Source organism: Rhinopithecus roxellana, chromosome 9, assembly GCF_007565055.1.
Source record: "Rhinopithecus roxellana isolate Shanxi Qingling chromosome 9, ASM756505v1, whole genome shotgun sequence".
In the NCBI taxonomy this organism is placed as follows: Eukaryota; Metazoa; Chordata; class Mammalia; order Primates; family Cercopithecidae; genus Rhinopithecus; species Rhinopithecus roxellana.
Window position 1 is genome coordinate 33,234,500 of NC_044557.1, and position 22,587 is coordinate 33,257,086.

At 38.0% G+C, this 22,587-nt stretch overlaps 1 protein-coding gene across 4 annotated transcripts in view; it reads left to right on the plus strand.

Annotated features, from left to right (window-relative positions):
- CHD7 (chromodomain helicase DNA binding protein 7) overlaps positions 1 to 22,587 on the plus strand; it is a 190,300-nt gene that overhangs the window by 97,943 nt on the left and 69,770 nt on the right. For all 4 annotated transcript variants that reach the window (XM_030937645.1, XM_030937648.1, XM_030937646.1 and 1 more), the window contains 2 exons: positions 5,612 to 6,042; positions 19,847 to 19,988. In XM_030937645.1, the coding sequence (XP_030793505.1) occupies positions 5,612 to 6,042; positions 19,847 to 19,988 (573 nt within the window). The remainder of the gene's footprint in view (positions 1 to 5,611; positions 6,043 to 19,846; positions 19,989 to 22,587) is intronic.

The following is a 22,587-nucleotide window of genomic DNA, read 5'->3' on the forward strand; positions in this document are numbered from 1 at the left end:
CAGTGACTTGAGAATAAAATAAACAGCCAAGTCAGCGAGCTGTTTCAGTGCATTTTATATAAAGGTATATTTGTGCATAGTGTAATATGCTATCTTTTAAAACATTTGATAATCAGTGTTTTGAGAAAGAAAGATGGACAGATACATATACTTACGTACCCCTGTGCTAGAGAAGGTGATGAATTTGCCATGCTATCGCTATATCAGTATAATCAAAAGTATATTTTGAAGGACATTTAAAATCTTCATGGAAAGAAGGGAAGCCATGGCTAAACACCCGTAGGACACTCTCTGTACTGTCTCCATTGCCACTTTCCCCAGTCATTAAGGGCTTGGAAAGTCCTGCAGTGAAGAAAACTGAATTTTGGTTAGCACAGAATTCTTTTTTTTTTGAAATGGAGTCTTGCTCTGTTGCCTAGGCTGGAGTACAGTGGTGTGATCTCAGCTTGCTGCAACCTCCACCTCCCGGGTTCAAGCAAGTCTCCTGCCTCGGCCTCCCAGGTAACTGGGATTACAGGTGCATACTGCCATGCCCGGCTAATTTTTTGTGTTTTTAGTACAGATGGGGTTTCACTGTGTTGGCCGGGCTGGTCTCCAACTCCTGACCTCAGGTAATCTGCCTGCCTCGGCCTCCCAAAGTGCTAGGATTACAGGCGTGAGCCACCGCGCTTAGCCTGTCACAGAATTCTTTAAACTCATGTTACCTGAGACCTGTTTTTATGTGACACATTTGAATATCCTTAACTTGTTCTGTACTCGTTGCCTTCTCAATTAATTCATATAGCCATTCAATATAAATATGTTTTCCTGGAAATTGTTAAGAATGAGCTGAATAAAACTGACTGGCATATAAAAAAACTTGAACTCAGGGCCCTGAGTATCATTAATACTGATTTTTGACCAAGCAGAAAATATTTCAGTCCTTGATCCTCTTAAGAATATTTTTGTGCTTTTTATTTTATATCAAATAATTAAAGTTTATTATCCCAGTTGACCATTCAAACTGCTATCCGCTCATCTTGATCTCCTCCCTTACAAAGCAGATTTTAAAAGCTTGCTTGTGAAGCATTTGCATGTCTGCAGTCACCCAGTCTTAGGCAGGATTTGTTGTTCAAGCTGGTTCCTTTGCCTCGCCCTCTCTCTCAGCCTGGGACAGTTTGTAGAAAGCCTCCCTGGTCTCAGCCTGGGTTAGGTGCTCTGCAGTCTTTCCCAGCAGGTACTATGGCTGCCTTGTTTACTGTGAGAGCCTCAAATATTTGTTGAATAAATACATGAATTGGGTACTAGATACCAAATGCATCTTCTTTTTTATCAGTGTCATTGTTACAATCTCAATAGGACTCGCTGAAACTTTGCTAAATGTTCTTTTGAATCATTGCACACTCTTCTGGCTGAAGATCGAGTGTAGTTTTCATACCAGAATTCCTTTTTTGAAGAGTGTAGAAGGGTCAAGAACCTGGGGAATACTGGAAAAAATAAAAATTAAGAATGTTTGTAATAAAAATGTGTCTCCAAAGCCTTTTTAAGATACCAAATAGTACGTTTCAATCTTAAATGACTACTTGATATTTGTATTTTCATGAGCCATTTAAGCAATAGTTTAGTGTTCTTAAAGCTTGTATTTGTGCTTCTTGGGACTTAACTGGCCTGCCTCTTCTTCACCAGAATCTTATTTTCTCTGAGAGTACAAGTGCCTCCTCCTCATTGACTCCCTTTAGCTTAATTTGTGGGGAGGCTTTTGTTTTCATAAGTACCATGTTATTCTGGTCCCCTTGGTCTTTTCTTTTTCTATAAAGCATTGTTTTGATTTTAGACTTGTTTGTATGTAAATAAACATGTAAATAAATACATTTGTCTGTAAATAAAATGTTTATCCTTGGGTGCCCTGTATTACAAAATGTTAGTTTGCAGAGATCATACATGTTGAAAGCATGGCACACACTGTTAACATTGCATCACTTGCTCATGCTATACTCAATATTGCTAACAGGCTGAGGCTTCAGCAGTATAATTAAGGCAAAACATGATGAAATTAGATAGCTTTTTAAGCCAGAAAATGCTGATGAATTGTGGAAGAAATCACACTGAGATAAATAAAAAGTTGCTTTTTTACATATCTTTTCATTTTCTTTGATGATTCTCCTATCATTTTGGGTTGGATTTGCTTAAAAGAAGCAGAGGGATTGCCCTCACTTCCCCCACTAGGTCTCCTTTGGTTAAATTTGCATCTTATCCATTCTGCTGTTTTATATACGATCATTTAGTTGTATGTCTTTTCTAATTTATATGTTGTGAACAATGGAGTTAAAGAAACGAACAATTGTCTTTAGCTTATGGTAATTTTTTCAACAAAACACACTCACCTTAGATCGTTTTTATTTATAGTTTAAGTATAGTTATGCTGTTTAAGTTCCAAAAGTTCATGGCAGTCTGTATATATTCCATAATGTTCCAAATGGCATATGGAATTATAGTAGAATATATGTCAAGCAGAAAGTTTGACAAGATGTTATTTAAAAATACCTTTGGTATCTAACATTCTCCATGTTTGCTCTAATAAATGAGAGGTTTTAGGAATGCCCTACATGGTAATATCAGATGTTAATGGCATTGATTACCTGTCAGGCAGTGGGAATTGATGGGAAAATGTCTGCTGTAAAATTAAATAGCATTAGAGAAGACTGTACCATGCATCTGGTGGGGTGGGGGGTGAAGGGGGGACATGGCTGGGCCTGGGAGACTTTGTCAGGGTATTACTGGGAGCTCCAGGTTTTTTTCCCCACATGATTAAGGCAGGCCATCTGTTCTTTGTTAAATGTTTACAAAAACAGCTTTTCTCTAAAAGATTTAAGGAGATGTGGGTCTGGTAAACACTATAATATTTCTGAGCACCTTTTTCACCCTATTTCAGATGGTACCAAAACATAATTCTGCTGCATATCAAATAGAATTAATACTTTTTTTGTTTTTGATCTTCACTTTTTTCCTCCTTATGCAAGATTAAATTTTTTACTGAGTTCATTTATGGCTTCATTTATTTATGGCTTCATTTATTACTAAAAGGAGCATCTAACATGATTTGTATGCTAAAGTGTGTAGATATACTTTAAATCTTTTTGTGTTACGTGTTTTATGCTTTTCCTAATTCATTACTGTGTACCGGGGAATCTCTCATTAGAAGCTGGTGTTCTATTACTGGAGCGAATGGCATGCAGATTAAAGAAAGGTAAACATACCTGGTATTAATTCTCCATTCTAAGTTTTAATCATTGTTTAGACTTTCGTCTTTTCCTCTCTTTCCAGGAACAACTTTTTCTTTCATTTCCTGAAAAATAGCTTGTCCCAAATAAGTTTGATCTCTGTGTCCTGTGCAAAAAATATAGGGCTTTTTCCTTTTTAATTACATTGGGAAATAATGTGTACAAACTAACTCGACTTATGCAAACTAAATATAAAACAGTTAAATCAGGTCCCCTTGATACTTAGGTAATGATAATTTGGACAGTGCCTCTGTTGATGTGTAAGAGTGTTTGTGAGGAAAGGATAGAGAGGCAGAGGGTAACTTTGGCAGTGTTTAGTTAGCTGTGTTATCCCTGCATGGAAATCTGCTCATGTAGATCTACATCTATGTATTCTTCTTCAAACTTTGACCTTGCCTCTGTGTTTCCTATATATCGTTACTCTTTTTTCAGCCTCATTCTCCCTTAGCTGTGACCAAGGAAAGGGCAATAAGTATTTTAAGATTTTTTAATGCCACCGGATTTTAGAAGAAACTTTGGAAATCACTTATCAATCACCTAACCCCAAACCATCATTTTGCAGAAAAAGAAACTAACCCCAGATAGGTGAAGTGATTTTTTCCCAGATGATGTAGCTGATGGTAGAGCCTGGACTTGAATTTTAATCTCTTAACTCAGAGTTCTGGGCTCTTTCTCTTACACCAGAGCAATTGAGTGAAACCTGTGAGCCTTTCCCAGAAAGATGATGTATAGAAGATGTTAGGAAGAGGTAGACAGAATCAGAAAGTACTAGAGTTAGGAAACTAGATTCAAATCTTAGCTCTGTCACTAACAGTGTGACCTGGGGTGGCCACATCACCTTCTTGGACTTTTCCTTTCTGAAAGATGGAGGCAAATTATCACTTTTTTGTTGTGAGATTCAGGGGAATTAACACATCTAGCAAACATAACGTAGCTTGGTGCATGGCATCAAATAGCTGCTCAATAAATATTAAGTGTATTGGAATTGAATTTACAGTACCTGTATTTTAATGTTTAATTCTAACCTTCCTCCTTTTCTCGTAGTAAGCCTTGGCGTGTACAGTAGTCACAAGGCTCTGGAGATGTGGGCTTGGGCTCACCTGCCTGCTCCTCTTCTGTAGGTCATGTGCTGAGGAGTGAGGACTCTGGAACTATTGGCTCTGATGTCAGTCTCAGTTCTGTCACTTAACATCTGTACCTCCTCGGGCAAGTTACTTCATCTTAGAGTGGCAGTGTCTTCAACTATAAAATTAGAAGAATCACCTAACACTTAGGGCTGGTGTGAGGATTGAATGGTACCACGCCGTAAAGCGTATATGCCTGGCACATAGTAGATCGTTTATATTACAGTTAGTATTGCATGCCAGAAGCAGCATATGAAAAAGGCAGGAAATGAGAGACATATGTAGATTTAATATTTTCAAGTATTTTGTTGAAATGTAAATGTTCGTTAGATGTCATAATTTATGGTATAGATGATAATCCAGGCAGCCCTGCTCTGGTTTGGATGGTGAGCTATGAGGGAGGCTGTTGTGTGCAGGAGTCACTTCCTCCGATCTTGGCTGACCACTAAGAATCTCATCCTAAATGTGGTTAGTTTTCAACTCTATTTAAGATAGTGTCTGGGTGTATCCCTAGTGGATGTCAAGAACCTCCCAAAGGCATGTCACATTAATTTATTTGGGTTATCTCTCCCTTGGTGAAATTTTGAAATACAAAGCTTAAAGAGGTTAAGAAAAACATGTTCTACCTTTCATGTCAATGCAAGAAATTTCACCAATCCAAAATCATCAAGTTTGGGTATGTGGTTTTAATTTGATATTTTAATGTTGTTTAAACCAGAAATGACTTGTGTAAGATTTATATTATGTTTACACATTTATTTTAGACTTTCACAGTACTAGAATATCTTGAAATGTTCAGTATTCTTGCTCATTTTAAAAATGGCTAAATTATATACCTTTAATTTGAGTTCCCATTCCCACATGGGGCTAGAACTCAACTTAGATGTATTCTTTGTGGCTTAGTTTTGCCTTTCACCATTTTCATGTAGGCTGTTTAAAAAATGGACAGTGTCTTAAGTTGGATTAATTTTTACTTCCTGAACTGACTTTTTTACTGTATTAACTAAAGTGCTATTTTAAAACTTTCTTACTTAAAAGATTGTCTCTTAAAGAAACATATTTTTTTTTGGATGTGAGAAGATGATAGATTCTACAACGGTATAGTTAGAAAAATATTTGCTACTTAAGTATAGAATAAGTTTCAGAAACATCAGCCACTAACTTTCAGTTCTTTTCTTTACTGTGAAGAATGATAAACTAATTTCAATTGCTATTTGTGTCTCTTAGCATTCGCCGTCGGAGCCCTTTCTAGAGAAACCAGTGCCGGATATGACTCAGGTTAGTGGACCGAATGCTCAGCTAGTGAAGAGTGATGATTACCTGCCATCAATAGAACAGCAGCCACAACAAAAGAAGAAGAAAAAGAAAAACAACCACATTGTAGCAGAGGATCCCAGTAAAGGTTTTGGTAAAGATGACTTCCCTGGTGGGGTAGATAACCAAGAACTAAATAGGAACTCACTGGATGGGTCCCAAGAAGAAAAAAAGAAAAAGAAAAGGTCAAAGGCAAAAAAAGATCCGAAGGAACCGAAAGAACCCAAGGAGAAAAAAGAACCCAAGGAACCCAAGACCCCGAAAGCCCCTAAGATTCCCAAAGAGCCAAAGGAAAAGAAAGCAAAAACTGCCACGGCAAAACCCAAATCCAGCAAAAAGTCAAGGTAGGCTGTGGGCAGAAACAACAACTGCAAAACATTGAGAGTACAGCAATTAGCGCCAAATAGTTACAGCCTATGAAATGAGGGGTGGGAGGGGACACAGTGATTTTTGTCATCATTGAGCTTCTTTTTCCCTAATATCCAAACTAAAAAGCTAAGACTTTTACGCATTCTGAAAGTTAGGACGTATTGTTGTGAACTGTTGATTTACAGATCTTACTAGATACAAATTAAAAATCAATTTTTTATATTTTTGTGAAAACTTATTTAGCAAATGGAATGAAGTTAGCAGTATAATTATTTGTAAGAATAGACGAGCAACTTCATTTTCAGTGATGATATAAAACTGGATAGGAAGGATTATAGAAGAAAGGTCACTATATTTCACTAAGCATTTTGGCCCTTCTTCCCAGAGGTTGAACCAGGATTGTTAATTCTCTCTGCTTGGCAGAGTAAGCCTTCCAGGAGCAGGGTTGAAATCCTAGTGAGCAGCGGAAGAGAAATCAGATAGTACTTGTCCATTGGATATGAATTCAAGAGTAGCATGAATTTTAGGTTCTAGGGAAGACCCTCTTTCACTCCATACTCCCCCCATCAGTTCTCTGACCGCTCCCCCAAAAAGCATATTTATTCAGTAAGAAAAGCTGAGAGGAGGAGACATTGAAGACTAATTTTTTTCATTTGTAGTGAATGTTTCTTACAACTGTTCTGAACCAGTTCCAGACATCTGAATCTATTTTTCAGAATGTGGCTCATGTTGGAAAATATAGTTTCCAGATGGAACTATGGTCAGCCTTGGTTAATCTGAATCTGTTTGCAAACTCCATTAGAAAACACACCCACCCCATACCCTCATGTGCACCTGTAAACACACACCTGTGCATGCACCAGTCAATTCTGCATTTCCTGTGAACTTTTTGAGATTGCTGCTCCGTGTGTGCATGCCCAAGTACACAAACAGAGGAGATTAATTTTGTGGCTAAAAAGATGTTGCCTTGAAGTGAAAGGACAAACTTGGACTTGCAACTTCCTGCTAAAAATAATCTAAACAACTCCAAATACATTATTATTTGATGTTTTAAAAGTTTGAATCATAGCCATTTAGGAAATTTTGCCCTCAATACCTTTTATGGTGCCAAAGTAACTGAATTACATTCAGTAGCTCAATCTTACAGATAACTTAATATTTGCATTTACTCGTGAATTTTCTTTGATGCCTCAGTGTGTGGTCTCCTAATTGAAAACCATCACTTTTTTTTCCCCTCTTTGTGAACATATTTTTAAACTTGACACATTATAAAATCTGTTTTTATTTAAGAAATATTAAGTGCTTATTATTTGCACGTACTGTTTTAAGAGTTAGGGATATAAGGGTGAGGAAGAAAGACATGGGTAAAATTTTAGTTGGACTTTGTGAGGTAGTTTAAAAAATAAGTAATTAAATCTAAGTATTATGCTTTTGGTAGAAGAAAGCATAAGCCTATTTCTCCCAAGGAGAAAGAAATCGAAGCAAAAATCTTAAAAAGAATATAATCTTTTTTCTTTAACTTAAAACATGGGAGTCTCTGTTCTAAAGAAGCTTTTTGGAGCTCAGGAAATACATCATAAGTATTAATCTTAGCATCAAGATATATATCTGATTCCAGTTTTCATCTTAATTTTTAAATTTATCACCTAATGGTAAAAATGGATTAAAAAAAGAAAATAACACTCTGTATTGGATATTGTTACGAATTTCCAAGTATATCCTTTCAAGTTCTAAATCTATATCAGACTGGCTCTGTGTTTAAAAACTTACTTAGCATACCCTTACCTCTTGTAGAGTCTTTTGGGGCAGATATTAAAGTGCTGTATTTAACAATGAAATTTGTTAACATTTTCCGACAACTGTAAGAAACTGTTTGAAAGTTGGAGCACCAAATCTAGTTAGTCCCAGGCATGCCATGTCTTCTTGGTGCCAATATAGACCCTGTGTTTATCCACTAGAGAAATGTTCAGTGCAAGCCTCATAGGCTTGCTATCCACTCTGAAGTATGAATCAGAGTCTGTGCAGAGTAAGTGCTTGGTGTTGCTGTATCTGAGTATTGGCTTTGCACTAGAATCACAAGCTTTTGGTAGGAAGAAAAGGGTGTATTTTCTCTGAAAAAGTGTCTAGTACCTTCCCTGCTCTTGCTGCTTTTAACTAATAGTCTTAGTCAATGCCTGCTATAGGCAACAGTTATTTTACCCTAAGTGGTGTGAAAATAATTGGATGGAACACATCTGATGAGCCTATGGATTTATAGGTTAAACGGGAGCTGCTGCAGTGTGGCCCAAAGACTTAGGATGCTACACTGGGGAGCGGGCCATAAAGAGTGTTGGTGGCACCTCTGTTGGCCCTGGTTACTTGATCACTTATAGGGCCACTGCTGATTTACAGTGAAGTGTGGTAAGGACATTCCTGAACTTCCCTGTTGACAGTCAAACAGGGATGGCTGTCCAAGCACACGGTAGTTGAATTGAGGTTTTAAGTAAATTAACAAACCAGACCATTATTTTGTTGAACCTCATTGTTTCTCTTGATCTGATAAACTGAGTATGTTGCGTTGTAGTGTTGTTATACTAAGTGTAGAAAGGAAACAGCATCCCTGGAGCAAGGATAACTAGAGTGCATACAACTACATGTAAATTCTGAATAGCATAGTAGAATAATTATGTAAATTGAATATGCAGTGATGAAGGTAATAGGGGGTTTGGGTTATGTTAGTACTGGATTTGAATTGCCGTAGCAGTTTGCTTTTAAGCACTGGAATACAACAGTGGCAATTTTGTTTTGCAAAATGTTATGTGATACCAGTTATTTCCATCCTTGAATAAGTTAACTTGATGAATTTGTTTATACAGAAAATAATTTTCCTACAGAGAGCTAAAATAGAGGGAATAAACAGAACTGAAATGAAACATTTAGCACAGAACTGCTCACATCTTTACTCTGCAGCCCTGTATGCCATATCATTGCTGTGTTGTACAAACAAGTGTTCTGTTCTTTGAGCGGGAGGTGAAGGAAGCGGCCCGAGGGTGCGCTAGCTTTCTCTGTGCTGTGTCACTGTCAGGGAGAGAGCTTGATCTGCATCACTTAACACTCACCATGGTAAAAGACATGTGAAGGCTGGCTGTTGTCAGGGGCTGATTTTCCTTGCGTGTCTCCTCATTGCCTGGCACCCCATCTTGTTCTATAAAATGGCAGAAGCTTGAATTTGTGACCATTGCCAGAGAACTGGCCTTTTTGACAACTAAAATATGATCATACATGTCTTTCCTCTGCAGGAGGACCTAAAAGAATCTGCCCAGAAACTGTTACATAGAGTGGTGGTGAAACAGGAAAAGAGTTCAGCATCACAGAAAAAGACATGTAAAACCTTGATGAGAAAAATGGGCCACGTTCCTCTTCTCTATTCTGGCCGTATCTTTTTTCCCTTTCCCATTTTATGTTAAATATATATTTTTTCTGTTGATTTTTCTGATGCTCTCCCCAGTTGTCCTTACAGCTTTCAAATATTGGTTGTTAATATTGAAAATAACAGCGAAACCATTTGTGGGTTGGAGAGGATGCCGTTTTGCATATGGAAGGATTCATGGAGCTGGAATATGAGGATTTGCATCCTTTTCAATGCATTTTCTGTTGTGCATGCATGTGCCTTGTGCGATGAGAAAGAATTTGGAGGAAGTGCTTCCTTTGAATGACTCTTGAAGGATTTAATGGTCCATTTAGCTATATAAAGATTCTTTGAATGTACAGAAAGAAGGGAACTTGGCCAAAGATTGTGACTTGACTACTGAAGCTGAAGTTAAATGAAGCAACACAGACTTGCTGCTAATGCAGTTTCTAGGAATCCTTTTCATTCCTTGCTCTGTACTCTGTCCCTAGAATTAAACTTAGTAGAAAACTAAAATGTTATTTTTCAATTAAGAGTGAAGTATTGTTTTTACATACTACTCTTATTTAAAAAAAAAAAAAACACACATACAGTACCAGAAACATGTGAGGGAGCTTTTTGCAAATCATACTATCATCATTAATAGTAATAGTATTTATGTAGCAACTTTCTCTGAGGAACTTAGCTTTTCAAATATTGCTTTCTCAGTTATGAGCTTGGAGAGTAGCAACGTTTACCTGAGAAATACTTTTATTCAGCCACCAAGTCCAATGGTGGTGTGTTTTTATAAACTAATATGTATTTTGTGCTGTACTCTTGTATATATGAAATTTCTTAATAGAGATTAGGCACAAAAGTAACCCATTATGCTAATTTTGCTAGTAAGTACAAAAATCTAGATAGTCAGATGTCTTCCCGTCCCGTCAGGTATATGGGTAATAAAGTAAATTAAACCCTCAGCCTTTCTTTGCTTTTATTTTTTTTTTTTTTTGTAGCTGTCCTGAGATTTTTTTATTCTTTGTTTTACTCACATGCTATGATTTACTCTTGATGCAAGACATTGGACATTTGAAAAGACAGAACTAAATGTTTTGCACCCTGTGCCTATGGAAGAGGGTAGAGATTTCTTACATGTGTGATGATAAATGAATCTTTGAGCCCTTTCAGTGTTGGTGCCCATGAACATAGTGTGGCTCTGTCTCCTGACCTGTCCTACCCAGTCTCTGGTTCGTTAAATCCAAGCTCGTGCTCCCTTTCCTGCTGTCTCAAAGGCTGTCTTTTCTTCAACAAAAGGACCATAGGATCTTTTCAATCCCAAATCCTTCTTTCCTTTAGGGTAACCACCTCAAGGCCTTCCTTTTGCCAGCCAGCCTCAGTGGCCCCACTGTGGCCCTTCCTCTTTTTGATTTCATCTTAAACCGGCTGAGTAAGCAGGGTGAGAGAGTCATCGGCTGCTTTTAGTACAGAGCCTGGTGTCTTTGACATGTGTGGTTCAGTTCATATCCATCAAGGGAAGAGAATGCCTAATAATACTGACCTTGAAAGCAAGTTTGCCAACTCATTGTCTGTGCCAGATGCAGGGTGGGCTACATTGGGTCTGCTGGAAATTTGTTTTTGCCCATCCAGAGAACTGCAGTGGACTCCAAAGCAGTGGCCTTGTTGCCACTTTGGTTTATATGGGAGAAGGTGATGTAGATCCCACTTTCAACTCCCACTGCACCTATCAAATGGAAGGTCAGATGTGAGGAGGCCATGAGCCACAGTGGGATATTAAAGGGAGATTTTTCTGGAGGCACATTCCTTGAAAGTCCTAAGTGGAATTTTCAGGTGGAGCGTATGTTACCATACAGTACATGTGGTTATGATGTTAGGGCTGGCAGGTAAAGAGCAGAAGGAATCATAGGCTGATTTTATCTTTTATTTAAATAAGTCTATGTATGTGAAAATGAAGTACTTTTGAAAAATGAAATTCTGTACAAATGCAGTTTGCACCTGATATGTAAAGATCTTTATGTTAGTTGTCTTCTGCCTGGACGAAGGCCCCTTTGAGGCTTCTGGTGCTTGTGCAAAGCCACTGTGCAGAGCATCAGTCATCTGAAATGCCAGCCCTCACTTCAGCCACCTTTATGTAGAAGTCTGTGTGACTTAGCTTTCAGACGTTAAGTAGGAAATGAAGAGTGCAAATCAAGAAAAAAGACACTGTTCTTTTTTGTTGTTGTTGTTTTTAAGTTAGACAACACCCTTAAACTTCCATAGAATACTAATTTTATGTGTAGCCCTGACTTGTATAGGAATAATATAATTTTGTGGGAGTTTGGTTTCTCCTGTTGGGGTGGATGATGGTAGTTTCTTCTTTGTTGTTTTTACCATTTATTTAATCTGCCGAAGTCTCATCTCATCTGTGGCACCTGATTGAAATGTGGGTGGGCAGCATGGCTCATTTGTTGTGTTAGCCTCCCTGGCAGATTAGAGACCATAATGATGAATCTAGGGAGGGGGTTTTGACTGCCAGAGTCCCTGTTCCTACTTCATAGGATTGCTGTGCATTAATAAGAGTGGCATCTTAAAATGTGGCACAGGTAGTCAAATGTGTGCCCTATAGTTTGGCACTTGGAAAGATACACTATGATAAAAGGCCATTGAAAGGCCTACTTTTTGCATCAGTTTTGTAGTGTCTAATTGGTTTAATTCTTTATGTTATGTCTAGGAAATGGAGAGTATGAATCAAGAAAAAAGGCACTTTTTTTTTTTAAGTAAAACAATACCCTTAAGTTTCCATTCGAATACTAATTTTATTTGTAGCCCTGACTTCTATAGGAACAATATAATTTTGTGGGAGTTTGGCTTCCATTATAATGCCAGGTGATGCCACGTGGCCAAAGTGTTAATGTCGATGTTAAACTTCTATGATCAGATAGCACATTAGCTAACTAGACTTCTTTTCCACGTTACTTCTGGCAGATCTGAATTTAATCCATAAAACTTGGTAACTGTTATAGATTTTCTTTCTTTTCTTTTCTTTTTCTTTTTTTTGTTTTTTTGAAACAGACTCGCTCTGTCGCCCAGGCTGGAGGGCAGTGGCGTGATCTCGGCTCACTGCAACCTCGGGTTCAAGTGATTCTACTGCCTCAGCCTCCCTAGTAGCTTGGGACTACAGGGGTGCACCACCACGCCCTGCTAATTTTTGTATTTTTAGTAGAGTTGGGGTTTCACCGTGTTGGCCAGGCTGGTCTCAAATGCCTATCCTCAAGTGATCTGCCTGCCTCAGTCTCCCAAAGTGCTGGGATTACAGGTGTGAGTCACTGCACCCAGCCCCAGGTGACTTTTTTTTTTTTTTTTTTTTGAGACAGGGTCTTGCTCTGTCATCTAGGCCAAAGTGCAGTAACACAGTCTCAGCCCACTGCAGCCTCAGCCTCCTGGGCTCAAGCAGTCCTCCCTCCTCCTACCTCAGTCTCTCTTTTTTCTTTTATTTTTATTTTTTGATTCTTTCAGATCCAGACCTACAGAGACTTTTTCTTGTATTTTTTATAGAGACGAGGTTTTGTCGTGTTACCCAGGCTGGTCTCCAACTCCTGGCCTCAAACGGTCTACCTGCGTTGGCTTCCCAAAGTGCTGGGTTTACAGGCGTGAGCCACTGTACCCAGCTGGTGACTAATTTTAAAGAACTTAAGACATTTATTAATTCTTCATTGAACTTGTACATTTGTTGTCCGTAAGTAAAACAGAATTATTCCCTCTTCCTTTCCTGCTAACGGCTTTCCTCTTTCTTTTTCAACTAGAAGAGTAGGGTAAATAATTTGTGGCTGGGGTTTAGGAGTTGAGGGTGGCGAGGCACCTGCTTGGAGTGAAGCATGTGGGTGCCAGGTCTGGTGCCTGAGAACCGAGAGTGCCTCAGGCTGCTGGGTGCAGGATTGCAAACACCTGGGCAGTGCGCTGAGCACTACTGGGGCCTTCGCCAAAAGGATGCTGGATGTCTTGGTGTGAAGTTTTTGACCTCTGGGTTTATTATCTGTCATTCAGAGTTTGATTTGTCCCCTTCCTCATTAGCTTATTCTGTCGTCTGCATTTTATTACATTCTAGTTTAGCTGTTAAATTTTAGTCTTAGGACTTTCTTTAAAATTTTTATTTTGTGGGGTTGATTTTACTCTATGATGTACCAGATTTTATGCTGCTTTAATTGGCTTTTTAATTGGCTTTTTAGAACTTCACACTTTATCTTTTTTTAGTTTGCCTTTTTGTCTTTTAATTTTCTTTTTCATTGTCTAAAAAACTTACCAAATAGTAGACAGGGCTTAAAGGAAATCCTCTGCTCTTAAGTTGAGAGGCTAGACACTCTCCTCTGCCAGCATTGAGCCCTTGGCCTGTAACATCTAGCTGTGTATTTTAGTGTGGCAGCTCAGATCATTTTAGAGTTGTATTTTGCCACAAACACCCTGCATCACATTCTGTGTGGCATCCCATGCCACAAAAACATCTCTTTTACTTCTTACCCATTAGGTTCATTTCTTTATTCAAAGCCTTTTCAGGATATAAAGTGTAAGAATATGCTTTAATACCTTTCACTCTTCAAAAAGATTATAATGTAACATTTTGGAGAAGCTTGAGTCTCTGAACACAAACCTGATTAATCCTCATGACCTAAGCCTCAAGGTTAAGTTTTCCTAATATGGTGAGAAACTTCACTAACTTATCCCATCTGAAGAGACTGATTGAGAACTCCTTCCCATTATCCAGACATTCTCATTAGCTGACCACATTCTCATCACATTTGGGTCCACAATCTGGTTCTTTTTCAAGTTTTCTTTCTATTCAGGACTTAGATCATTAGGCTGACACTAATCAGTGTTTAACTGTGTTCTATTTTGTAATAAATCAGGGTAGCTACCTGGCTTTCCAGTAAGCTATGGCCCTTTGTATCAAGCTTTGTTTAGAAAGCCAACAGAAGGAATTAGTTGCCTATACTGAATCCATCCAGCCACATTTCAGGTAATATGACTAGGCCGTCCTTATGGACTTACAGTTGTAAGCTGAACATGACTCCTTGCATAAAGGTAGATTGCCTAGACTCTCTCTCCATGCGACAAATACTGCTCTCTGAATATAAAGTTTGTGTTCTTCTAATGCCTGCTTCTAAGAGTTTGCATTAAGTTGGTGTATGCTTTGGTGCCATTGGGGGTGATTGCAGAACTTAAGACCTTGGTCGCTTAGCTATGGACCCTGAGCACATCCAGCTACCCACCAGTGTAACCCAACTCTCATGATGAAATGTAAAATGTAAGGCTGGAGGAGGAACAGTGGCCCTTCGAACCTCCAGCAGCATCCTCAGAAAATGTTCTCCATCTGATTACAAGGGCTTGTCTAAAATGAGTAGATGGCTGTATATCTCATTGTCTTGCCTCATGAGTGGATGGCTCTGTGTGTTAGTCTCTAGCCTCAGGAGTGGATGGCTCCGTGTCTTTAGCCTCACAAGTGTATGGCTCTGCGTCTCTCTAGCCTCATGAGTGAATGGTTCCATGTCTCTCTAGCCTCACAAATAGATGGCTCCAAGTCTTCTCTAGCCTCATGAGTGGATGGCTTTGCATCTCTAGCCTCAGGAGAGGATGGCTCCACGTCTCTCTAGCCTCGTGAGTGGATGACTCCACATCTCTCTGGCCTCGTGAGTGGATGGCTCCATGTCTCTCTAGCTTCATGAGTGGATGACTCTGTGTCTCAGCCTCTAGCCTCAGGAGGGATGGCCTGCTTTTTGGTCATTATCAGTAATGATGTGAGATAAGGATCACAAAAGAAGTTTGTGAGTATGGAGGCAAGGTATGTAGATGATATTCTTTTCTATTGGTTTTTTAAAAATGCTAGGTTTCACTCTATTTTTTTAAACTTTAGCCCGATTTTACTGAGCTTTATAGGTGTTTCATCAAGGTAGATGCTATGTGGGGAGTTCTTATATGAGTTAATGAGAAAAATATTTAGAGTAGTGCCTGGTACATACCCAGGGCTATGTATGTTTCCGCTGTTGTTATTGCTATTACTTGTACTGTTGTAACTAGACCAGTTAACAATTATAAGTAACCTACCAGAGTAGGCTCTAGAAATGCAAACATAATAAGACACAGTTTCTTCTCTGCTTGAGCTTACATGATAGTTGGAGAAAGACACACATATAGTACTTTGATTTTAATACATTGCAGTAATGTTACCACCAACTTGTGTGTATTTTATGTATCCTTTGTATGGGGTATATCATGTGACACCATCCAGGGTGGAGTGAGGAGATCATATCTGATCCAGACCATGGTGATTAGAAAATGCTTCTTGAAATGAGTGGTGTCCATGCTGAGTCTTGCAGATGAGTAGATTGGGATAAAAGTATAGGTAGAAGAGATACACGTGTGTTTTGGAGAATAGTTCTGTATGCCTGGAAGCATAAGAGGCAAAGGGTCTGGTACACCCATATGGAGAATCTCAGACATTACATGTAGAGGTTTGAAGCAGAGGAATGCCCCAGTCAGATTTGCATTTCAACTGGTTACTCTGGTGACTTGAGATGAGTTTTCAGGTGATGTTTTGGTGGCATTACCATGATGCTGAGGTGGGAAATGCAGAAGGCACAGCAGGTTTACGAGAGGAATGAGGGTAGACCTGATTTCTTCTGGGCTGGTGCCACTCAGGGATGGAATTTACAGGTGTTCCCTGCACATGGCCTAGTTATTCTTCCCACTCACAGGCTGCCATGTGGCTGTCTTCCTGAGCTAGGCCCATGAGTAGCCATCACTGCAGCTGTTAGAGGAGTCTTGCGGTTCTGTATCTGCGTCAGGCAGCAGAGTGGCCTTATCTTCAATATTGCAATGTTGGTTTAAGTGATGTTACTTCTTAAAGACATTCTCATCCCCCCCACTTAGAACATTGGCCATTTTCATACATTCCAGCTTCTATTGTAATTCAGAAGAGGAATATATGTCTTATGTTTTGGATTTGACTTTATAAAAGACTAGTTTTGACACTTACAGATATAAACGATAACTATACATGTGGACTCTCTGTCCTTTCTCCACTGGTCTGATGTTGTATAGCCCTGCACGTGGGGCGTGAGGGTGATGAGGCAGTGGGGAGCTGTTGTGATTAATAGCCTGGGCGGGAAATGATATGTGTCTGAACTAAAGCAGTGGTCATGGGCATGGGGGGGAGTGCACTATGGGTCTGTTTGCTTGCATGTTCTTTTAGCTACTGCTTAGTAATGTTGATGAAGGCTCTTCCTTCTATGTATGTTGCTTGAATGAAGTCATCCTCGGTGAAGGTGGGGTCCTGTCTGTAAGTCTCTGCAGCTGAATAGGCCCAAATGGGTCTGAGCCATGACCAGAGAATACTTCCCAGACTCAGCTTCTTGTTTTTCACATGGGTGTGGATGTTAACTGTCTGTGCCATTTTCTCGTTTAAACCTCATAATAAATCTTGGAAGACTGTATAAATATTAACCTTATTTTACAGATGAGGAAACTGAGGCTCAGACAAATTAAGTAACTTATCCATGGTCACAGTCTATAAATGACAGTTCGAACTGGAACTGTCTTGACTCAAGTCAATGCTCATATCCACCATTCTAGATTACCTTTGTTTGTTAAAAGAAAAATCTTGACTTGGATGTTTTTGGGCAAAGCAGTTTTAATACAACACTTAGTTGAAAATCACGATTAGCTTATTGCAGAATAGTAGCAAAGGCAATTTAATTTACATAACTTAATTTTATCCTTGATGGTAATGTTGTAGGGTGGACACTGAAGATTTTGTTGCTTCTTTTTTGACTTCCTAGAGTGTTCTTTGATTTGTATATTGATGCATGGAAATGCCTAGCTGTCCCTTAACAGCATGAATAGTGCAAAGTCTGATGAGTTTAGAAATCTTTCCATACTCGGATCTGGGATAAGTGCTTCCCTTGGCTATCGGCTTTTTGTCTAAACATTTGGAGAGGGCCTGTCTGACTTTCAGCTATCTTGGAGGTTCCATACAGTTCATTCTTTGGAAGGGCAGATGGAAAATCATTAGCACTTCTCTCCTTCAGCAAATTGATGTTTCTTCAAACCTGGGCTCTGGTCGGTTTCCAGATAGTAAGCCTTTTACTCCTGTAGGACCATGCATGCAGGGCCCGGCAGCCCTCTAAATTAAACCGTGTACTTCACTCTGGTATAGAGAGGTCACCGTGAAAAGCACGAGCTGCCAACTCACTTTACCTGGCAGTGGTTCAACTCTTTGACAGGCCTACCTCTGATTTAAACAAATTTGAGAAATATGTAAAGTTTTGGAAGCAGTTTTGCACTGATTTGATAAAAGAAACCACAAAACACTGCAGCGCAGGTGTTGAGAATGTTTGAAAGCTGATTGAGGGAAGCAGATGGCTTTAGTCAGTGGCATCCAGCCAAAAGAGCAGGTGCTGGTCATGTGACCGCTGGTTACCAGGGTAATCTGATTGCTCTTGGCGTGCAGATGAAAGGAAAGGGGCCCAGTGTTCAGCTGTAGTATTGTATAATTTGTGGCAGTTAGAGCGGAAATAAATGCTGGAAATGGAACCTCATAGTAGGGGAGACTTCTGTCCATGTGTAGCGTAAACACTAGGACAGTTGGATGAGGAACGGTTGTATGGATTTTTTTTTTTTTTTAATTTTAAAAATATTATGCTTTCTGTGGGTCTTTTGAAGACAAAGTTTTTAGAGCATTTCCTTTTTCTTTTCTTTTAAATAAAAATAGCTTTTTAAACCTAACTGCCATTTGCTATAATCTTGAATTGTTATTTTCTTATGTAGCTATTTACTATGCTAAAATGTTAACAAAATAAAACTCTGAGTATTAAGAATAACTAATTTAAGATGATCAGATATTTTATTTAGTTGAAAAAATCCATTTTAGGTGTGTGATGGGTACTTTATTAACAATACTTTTGAAATATTTTACATGACATGTGCTTTATTCTGAAAGCCTATAGGTATCTTGGCTTCTTCCTTTTGTGGTAGCCGACGGTAAAAACATGCTGTTTAATGCATTGTGTCAGTACATTTTCCTAAGAACTTACACCTTTCAATAAATAAACTTTTTGAAGGTTTTTGAAATACAGCTTTTGTTTTTCACAATTTATTGGAATTTGAGGCTCCCTAGAAATATTTTTGAAAAAAAATCATTACTGAGGTTGGATTATTTTCAGTGTTGGATGACAAATAGTAATTGGTGTTAGAAAATTTGGAGCTGATGGCCAGGCGCAGTGACTCAGGCCTGTAATCTCAGCACTTTGGGAGGCCAAGGCAGGTGGATCACCTGAGGTCAGGAGTTCAAGACCAGTCTGACCAACATGGTGAAAGCCCATCTCTACTAAAAATACAAAATTAGCTGGGCGTGGTTATGCATGCCTGTAATCCCAGCTACTTGAGAGGCTGAGGCAGGAGAATCACTTGAACCCGGGAGGTGGAAGTTGCAGTGAGCCAAGATCGTGCCATTGCACTCTAACCTGGGCAACAAGAGCGAAACTCCGTCTCAAAATATAAAAAAAAAAAATTGGAGCTGATTTGGAAATAGAAATGGAAGGTAACACTAAATGTACATTCTGAAAGAAAGTCAGGTAAAGGTTCTAGAGGTAATGGCAAACTTAAAACATTTTTTTCTTAAAGTTTATGTCCTTTGTCTTATATAATAGTCAAATTCTACTAACATTCGTCAGCAGCATACTATGAAACATGCACTTTATTAGGGTTGCTTTACTGTATTTTTATTTTTCAAAGAACTATCTTTCAAAAAAAGGGCTAATTGTGATTATCTCAAAAAACATATAGCACCAAAATAAAGCTTATATTTAATTAAGAACACAACACTAACTAAAATTATGTACAACAGGAAATTGCTATATATTTTGATTATATTCTAAAAGATTATAAGTTGAAGAAAAATGTAACTGGATGGTATAAAAGAGGATACCTTCCAGTACTGGTCAAAAGAGTACTTAAATAAGTATGTAAAACTATCCACAAAAGATACAAAGAGATGATCATGATATCATTTTTCATGACAATTAAAAAAGTGTTGTGTACCTTAAAAACTTGATAGCAAAACTACTTCTTAATCTGATTTTTTATTATGGCTTGATGTACTGGGGGGCATTTTGCACAAATATACTATGTGTGGTATAAGTTTTTGCATGCAATTTATTTTTAATTAGGTCGTATATTTGCTAAAAGTCATTAATATGGAGTTTTGCTAGGAAAACTTAATTGGAAGTTGCATTTAACTGTAAATAGCCAATATGTATGAATTTAACAATTGTCATTGATACTTTCGGGATATTAATATGGGAAATATAAGAGACATGCAGAGACACATTAAAAGTGAACACTAAGCGATCCACTTTGAATTCTAGTAATAAGAAACCTGACTCAGAAGCAAGTGCTTTGAAGAAAAAGGTCAACAAGGGAAAAACAGAAGGTTCTGAAAATTCAGACTTAGATAAAACACCTCCACCGTCTCCTCTTCCTGAAGAAGACGAGGACCCAGGTGTTCAGGTAATGTAATTATTGTGATCCCTGAGCCTTGGTCATTTAACATAGGTAACTTTAGCCATGTATGAAGTACACAAGACCTCTGCTATCTTGTTATAGAGATGCTCTTGAGATGTCTTTATTGTAGTCTGGAACATTATCTCCATAGTGATGTGGGGAGGGAGAGAGGGCGTGGAACAAGAAATTACACTCCTGACGAGAGTGGCTTGATTTTGCTGTCTTTGATTCTATAATTAATAAGGCAGAGATTCTTGATTTATTTCTGTAGATGTATATTTCGCTGTCTATCTTATTGTTAACATATTGTTGAATATATTGTTAATATACAGGCTCATATAAAGCTTCATTCACATTTTTAAATTTCTCTAAAGTTTGGTTGACTGTCACTTTTTTTAATTTTGCAGAATTAAAAATCAAGATATAATTTGTAGTAGCTTGTCTAAAGTTTCTGACATCTGACAGTCAAAGTTGAGATATATTCATGTAATGTAACTCATATAATACTAAAGTTTCTAAGAACAAGCCAGTGACTTTCCAAATGGCAACTCTGCAGAATATTCTCCCGATGTTAGGAGAGTTTTATAGGAATGAGTTGAAATGCTAATCCTGAAGTAAACGTGAGGAATGTAGGTTCTTGTGTGTGAAGCATACTGCCTTCACTGATTGGACTGAGAAGGACCCTTACACATGACAGTTAAAAATTATTTCCTTGTTAGGTTCCCTGGAAGCATGCCAGTGTAGTCCACTGGGATGGCTGGGAATGTAACTTATGTGAATGACATCTAACTTGCCAAGGAGCAGTTCCTGAAGAGTTAGTTGTCCTGCAGGAGGAAGCCAGCCTCTAGAAGCTTACTGGACTTTTTCTTATCGTTTAGTACACACTCAGGACTTTCCACCTGTACCCTCACCAGTCAGAAACAAAATATTTGTAGTGTGCAGCTCTATTCCAAAGAATTTCAGATATTTTTGGCTTTGGCTTTTTGTTTGTTAGAGTAGAACTCCCTGATATCTGTAACTTCACAGAATAGCCTTAAGCTGGACCTGAAAGGGAGGGAGAGAGAGAGAGATGGAGTGAATGAATGTGTTTTGGTTTAGTTTGGTTTGGTGATGTAACTAACATAGTGATACCTTTGGCAGTGTGGGTTATTATGTGATTTTATTTTATACATCAATGGAAAGATATTGGGAAGGTAAGTAGATATCATTTTTTAATTGCTAGGCTGTTTTACAACTAAAGCGTTTTAATGATTTTTATTTTTTTACTGGGATCTGGTCTTACCGAATCAAATGTTTTAATGATTTTGAGGTGTTTTTTTTTTTTTTTATCCTTAAGGGTATTTTCTCCTGATTTATGTTTGCTTAAAGTAGGACCTTTATGTCAATAGTATTTGGACAACATTAAGAATTTGTTCACGTCAGTAGAGGAAATTCTGTTGTTCTTTCACAAAAACTGCTAGTGTTTTTTAAAAGTCTGTTTATATTAATTCAGACTCAGATGGACCTTATGAAATACTAGCTTTAGGGTGTTTGTTTGTTTTTTTTTTTTTTCCTGCTGCATTTCAAATATGGGAAACTGCTAATCAATTCAAGTGAACATTGGTGTATCGTTTCTGATTGGCTAGGGCCTAACTGTTATGTGTTCAATAGCTAATATAAGCAACCACACAAGATCTGACTTTGAAAGTTGTGCTTTCTTGGTATGTCTGACACAGGAAGTGATGCTGACTTGTTGTTTATTGTATTTCTTCCTGTAACACATGCATGAAGGGCTTAGCATTAAAATTCTTGAGTTTTGTGATTGATTTACTAAGGTACATGTCATATAATTTTAACTAACTCAAAATTATGTCACAAGTTATTACTTCAACAGTGAGGTCATGGAAACATTTAAATGTTCTATTTGTTATACCTGTTTTAAGTATCTTTTCTAAAGCAATCTGAGTTTAAAAAGTCAATCTATTATTTTAGTGTCATTTCAAAAGTTTTGAATTATGGTTTAAAGACAGTTCTTATATTTCATTTTGATTCACAAAAATCTTTCAGATAATAATAGTTTACCAGATCACAGTAGAAACATTGTATATTAGATAATTTAATTTTACATTGGGGATTTGTGAAAGGAACCTTGATACTCAAAATAAATGTAAGATCAATTATTATTTTAAAACTAGAGAAACCATGTAACATTAAAAAATTTTTATAAAATTGAGTTATAATTGTATTTTGGGGTGTTTTTACATATGAAGTGACCTCGTATCCACTGCTAACTAACTCCATCACTATTGCACAGATTTATATCACAAAGTTGATATGAGGAGGAACTTATATTTTAAAAGTTATACTTACCAACTCATAAATTTCTATTTAAAAAGAAGAAAGCGCTCTGTCTTGTTGCACTGGATGGAACCCTTCTTTAACATCAGGGTGGGATTTAGCATAAAGTGGATTTGTCTTAGACCCTATCCAGTTACTTATATGGCACAACACTGTGACAGTGGGGCCTTAAGCAGGGAAACCTGATGAAACATCTGCAGGCAGATCACTAGGAGCCCATTCCTTCTTACTGGAATGGTGTAAAGATGGAAATATAAATGAATCCATT